Source organism: Exserohilum turcica (assembly GCF_000359705.1).
Source record: "Exserohilum turcica Et28A unplaced genomic scaffold SETTUscaffold_9, whole genome shotgun sequence".
Lineage (NCBI taxonomy): Eukaryota > Fungi > Ascomycota > Dothideomycetes > Pleosporales > Pleosporaceae > Exserohilum > Exserohilum turcicum.
Window position 1 is genome coordinate 783087 of NW_007360310.1, and position 5580 is coordinate 788666.

General features: G+C 59.4%; 1 protein-coding gene across 1 annotated transcript; it reads right to left on the bottom strand.

The window, feature by feature from the left end:
• Positions 1–435: 435 nt before the first annotated feature.
• On the bottom strand, positions 436–3117 carry SETTUDRAFT_143923 (uncharacterized protein; the record flags this gene model as incomplete). The annotated part of the gene is made up of 2 exons (XM_008033269.1): positions 436–2881; positions 2933–3117. Coding segments are annotated over 2 exons (2468 nt in total), but the record flags the coding sequence as incomplete, so codon positions are not given.
• Positions 3118–5580: the final 2463 nt, after the last annotated feature.

Genomic DNA, 5580 nt, shown 5'->3' on the forward strand with positions numbered 1-5580 from the left:
CACGCGCCAAGCAGTGACAGTCTTGAATTGACAGGATAGTCGTAGCCAGAGAGAAGAGTGTATTATATGCTATGGAAAGTCGTTCATCATGTCATTTTAGTCGTAAATACCTATATTTGGCCTGCACCAATCCACCCTCCAATCCAATACCCTCATTCTTACCACAATACCTTCCACCCAAATCAAACAATGGCATCCCCAGAAGTTTAGCAAGTGGGTACAACGAGTCTACACTAGGCACGACTCCATGCAAGCATCTTCCATCACATTAGCATGTCCAGGCCCAAACTAGTGTTTTCCCGGCCTTGCGGCCCTGCTCAGCGTCCATAGTCTTTCGATGTATGTAGCGACAACAAGCATGCAGAACGCACAAACGCTGAAAACGCATATGCTAAAAAGAAAGAAAGAAAGAAACGAAAAAGGGTATAATGGCGGGTCATGATAAGCACTGCAAATTGTGCCAAGTAGAAAATTGCAAAGGCAACGAAGAAGCTTGAAGAAGAAAAAAGCAAAAAAAACGCCTACTCGCTTGCTAGACAGAAAAAGAAACAAAAAGCAAAAATTGGAACGTGGAGTTGGGAAGATTACGGTGGTTGCCTCAAACGTTGGCACCGTTGACGTTGACCTGGTAGCCGTCGTTCTTGGCCTTCAGGGCTTTGGCCAACATGAGCTCACGCATCCAGTCGATCCTCTGGTCTTTGGTGGTAACAGCAAAGTGCTGTACCTTGCCGTTGGGCATGACCTTCTTGACATCACCCTTGCCAGCCACAGTAGGAACAAGCTGGAACTCAAAGGCAGGTGCATTAGCAGATGCCTTGTCCTTGTGGTGACCCGAAGACAGTTTCAAAGCCTTGAGCTTGCTGGAGAGCTTGCTTGAAGCGAGGGACGAGCATGCCACAGCATAGTCGTCGACATCAATCGTCTGCAGTGCAGAGGAAGAAGGAAGCTCATTGGGGTGCATGGCCAGCATGGTGCCCTGGAGGCGGAAGTGGTGGTCCTGCCATTCGTGACGCAAGAGCTTGGTGCGACGCTTCTTCATCCAGCCATGGTGGTTCACACCCTTGTACACGAAGCCTCCCTTTGGCAGCGGGCCAAGCGTGTCTTCGGCCTCGTGACAAAACGGCTTGGTGGTCTTGAGTGGAGACGAGCTAGCGCTGTTACTAGAGCTGACCGAGTCATCAAAGATGGTCTCGCGCAGAGTGTCGTCGTCCGAGTGTGCCGTCGGGCTGAAGACACGGTCTTCGGCTAGCGCTGGCATGGTAAACGAGGGGCGGCGGCGGTCGTTACGCGAGCCAGGCCTCTGGAGTTGAGGTTGGTACTGCATGTTCGGGGGCACAGACTGGCTTGTGTCGCGGCTAAGAGGTTCTGGGTGCACAGCAGTTACAGGAACATCCATCTCGGAGAAGGGCGTACCAAACCGGTAGACACCACCTGGAGACGCTGTCCTACAAGGCGAAAATGCGGTATCCGGTGCCAGGTATTGGTGTACGGGAGCACCGCTGCGTGGGTTACCGACGGGTTGGGCAGACATGGCACGCGCCGGGGGAATTGTCAATTTGGGAAGGCTCTTGAGATTCGAGTGAGGGGCTGGCATGAACTCTGGGGGATGCAGCGCTGGAGTCGCGGGTGTCTGGGCAAATGGCTCGAATGACCTCGTGGTGTGCGCCGAGGTGGATGCGGAAAAGGCGGAGACGGGTTGACAGTACTGCTGCTGCGGTATCACCAAGAAGGGGCGAGGTGGGTATGTGTCGGCTGGCGGGGTGGGGGGAGCCTCGATGGGCGTAGCAGTGTAGTAAGGTTGTTGCTGGCCTTGCAGCGTCAGAAACTGTCGCACATTGTCTTGCGGATCGCGTTGCTCGAATTTGTCCAGGTCCTGGAGACTAAAGTCTGGGAGTTGGCCAGGGCCTAGCACGTCGGACGATGCAACTACCGACGGGACCACGACGGAGGGCGCGGCTTCCGAGTTGGGACGATGGACATTCTCGACAACGTGACTGGCGGTTTGGGCGTTGCCAGGGTCGCCGGCAATGAAAATATGGCCGCCCTTCTCAGGTGATATGGGGAATCCGTGCTCCTGCTTGAGCCTGGCGAGCTGCCGTTGCTGCTTTTTCCATTTGGAGCATCTCTCGCCCTTTGCGCAGACATGGGGCTTGGGCAGCAGCTGTTCAATGGCCACGATGGAAACCGAGTGCGCAGGGGTGATGACGTCGTCTCCGAGATTGCGACCACGCGACTTGTCGCGCCGGCTGGCCTTGCGACCCTTGCTCTTTGACCTGTTCCGTGCCTCCTTGCAAGGGCGTTCAATGTCTTCAAACGGAGTGGGGATGGGTGCAGGGGCCGTTGGCGACATGAGGCCCTCTGCGGTGCGGAGCGAGTCGATTTGGTTCCATAGTTGGTGCCTCTTGCCAAACGACTGGATCTCCAGCTCTTTCAGATCGTCAAACTGCATATCCAGGAGCACCGCGCCCGTGATGTCGTGGCCGATGAACTTGTCAATGATGTCGTCTTCAAAGCCATTCTGGTACATCCAGGTAGCCACGTCTTGCGAGGTCCAGGCGCGCACTTCGGCGTTGTCGAGGTGGGAGACGGCGCGGGCAATGTTGTTGTACTCGTGTTGGGGGACTATGGTTTCCGGAGTGGCTTCTCGGAAGGCGGTCTGCAGGCGGGGTGGCGGCTGTCTTGGCAGTAATGGCGACAGTTGCATGGCATCATCGTACGGGAACTCATTCGACGACTGGAAGGAGCAGAACAGATGGGGGCCTTTGGGGCCCTCTACCGGCTTCGTTTCTGGCCAGTAGGCGAACTGCGGTCGGATGTCTTCTGCCGGTGTAGTTACCTCTTCAAATGTTGATATGGTTGTTTGGCTCCGCCGGTTGTCACTCTGGGGGCTGGTCAGTACCAAACACTGCCTCGACGAGAGGCAAATACGTACAGAGGAGCCGCTGAATTCCTCGAATTCGCTCGAGTCGTCCTCGATGTCGGTGTAGGCGACGCTGATGTGGGAGAGGGGGCGCTCTAGCGACGAGCGGGCCGCAAGAGCACCAGAGAAGAAGGACTGTGCCTTTCCTCTTTCGAACATTTCCATGCCCGGCTCCAGCGGGGTGATGGGTGTCATGTCCTGCTGAGGGCGAGTTAGTGCTGGGATGCTGCGAGTTGAGAGTTGGGGGATGCGCACCATGATCACGTTGGTGGTGCTGGGCGCACTCGCTGCGAAGTCTGTGGGCGTGGGCGTGTAGGGAAAGCGGGTTTGGTGGGAGGACTGCTACGACGTAATCGGGGCGAATGTCGCGAGCATGGCATAGACACACATGGACACTGTAGCAGCACAAGACGGTCGAAAACGGGAAAAGGGACCCTTCGGGTGGAGAGCGCTTGCGGGTCTTTTGTAGAGGTTGCTTGGGCGCCGTTGGCGGTGGGGGGGGGGAAGAGGTAGGGCTTGGGCGATATCACACTGTGACTGTGGCAGCTGCACGGGACGGCGCATAGGAGGGCGAAGCGGCCACTGAGCGAGGACGAGCTGGCGGCGGGCATGCTGGGGCACGCTGGGGCATGCTGGGGCGGGCGACAGGCTGGCGCTTAGTGTAGAGCGTTGAGAGGACGAGCGGCGGCGGCGATTGGCTGGGGGCGACAGATTGGGCGTCGGGACTAATCGGGGCTAATCGGGGCTAATGGCTGCTAATAGAGCCGGAAGCGGACGGGCAATTGCCATTAATATCCCACGGGCCACCGCACCGCACCGCACCGCACCGCACCGCACCGCACCGCACAGCGCTGCACTACCTAGTATGCTCGTGTACATGTACAGTATAGTATACGTACATAAGACGGCTAGTCGTGGGTGGTGCTAGCACTAGGGTTGCCGCCGCGGATCCCTTCACGACGGCAGCGGATCGTGTCGTCGCCGCCAGTCGCGCGGGCGCTGCAGCGAAGATCTGAGCTGGGCCATGGCGTGCCCGCGTGCTGTTGGCCGCCTCGTGGGACGTGGTGAACCTCGGCGCCCACGCGCATGCCCACGTCGACGGCTGTGCCTGTGCCTGTGCCTGTGCCTGTGCCTGTGCCTGGATAGAGCCACGGCCAGCGTCATAGGGAGCCAGCCAGCCAGCCAGCTCTACACCGCGCCTTTGCAGCGGTGGAGCCTCGGCGCGGACGTCCGGCGTCGTGGTCCCCAGGTCGTGGTCGTGGCGGGTTGACGTGTGCTAGCCGACAGCCTCATGAGTGATATGCAGCAGGCGATATTGGCACAAGCATCATCATCACATGCGGATGCGTTCCGTGCTCGAGCGGCTGCGTGCAGCCCGCGACGCCACAGAGTCAAGAGCACATCTCATCGTCGTCATGGCGGGCCCGTTCTGCTGCTCGTCGGACCTACCTCGACCTCTCTCTTCTGTCGCTCCCCAGCTGGCGTCGTGCAACCTGGCACGCACACATACACACACGTCGCGACCGATAGCGGGCGCGCCGTTGACTCATCCCTCGACACAAGCGTCCCGGCCGGCAGCCTGCTACCGCTGCCCGGCCACACTGCACCACCCTACACCACCCGACACCACACGACACCACACGACACCACACGACACCCACACATTCCCTCGTGACTCCCCACCATGAAACCCTCATCAACGTGGCGACCAACGGCCGCGCAGAAGACCATGCACACCGCGAGCCCGTGACCGCAAGGCCCTGCGGCCACCCGAGTCGACGCTCTCTCGTGTGCTCCGCTGCCACGACGGCCCCAGGCGAATCAGCGTGCAGACATGGCTGGCGGCCACCACACGTCCAGACCGCAACTTGTGCAAGCATCATCCCAAGCATTTTTCTCGACAGACGCGCCAAGCAGAGCAAAAAAAAAGTAAGTTGCACCTCTGATGTGACAGGGCTGCTCGCTTGCTACGTGCGAGTACGAGCGCAGCCGAGCGGGCGGTGGAACGGGCAGTGGAACGGGCAGTGGAACGGGCACTTGGACCTGTGCCACCCACGGGGTAGGGCAGGCAGGGTAGCCGGCTCTACCGCGCCAGCATACTGCACTTGGTGGTGGTGGTGGTGGTGTAAGTACAAAGAGCCGGCACCACGAGTCGCTCGGTCGCGGAGCCGTGGCACTAGATGCCCAACAAGGACGCAAACGAGGCCAGTGCCAGCCAGCATCATTTCCCAGCAGCCGGGGAAGCACGAGTGGCCGTGGGCGCTCGCATCAAATCCGCGCGGTCAGGTGAGGCATGGCATGTATGCCCGACCGCGACCGAGCTGGTACAGGCCGGCCAGTCGTCGACGAGCCCCATTCGTCGCCTGCCAAGTATTGATTGCAATTGCCGGTAACCAATGGCTGCCCGCCCCCGCCGTGCCTCGCCCAAAGCGGGAGTTGCTCCAGCGAGCGCCCGCCCCACGCACTGTGTGTAATTATGGGCCTTTGGGGGCACGCCCGACGCGGGCTAATTAGCGGCCTATTCATAGTCGTCGTCGTCGTCGTCGTGGTTGTGGTCGTGGTTAGGGGTGCAGTGTAAGCTAGAGTTGGAGCTAGCCCGCAGCCGCCCGCCATTGGCCGCCCGCGCCGCGCTAGCAAAAGCTTGTTCTGCAAATTCCACA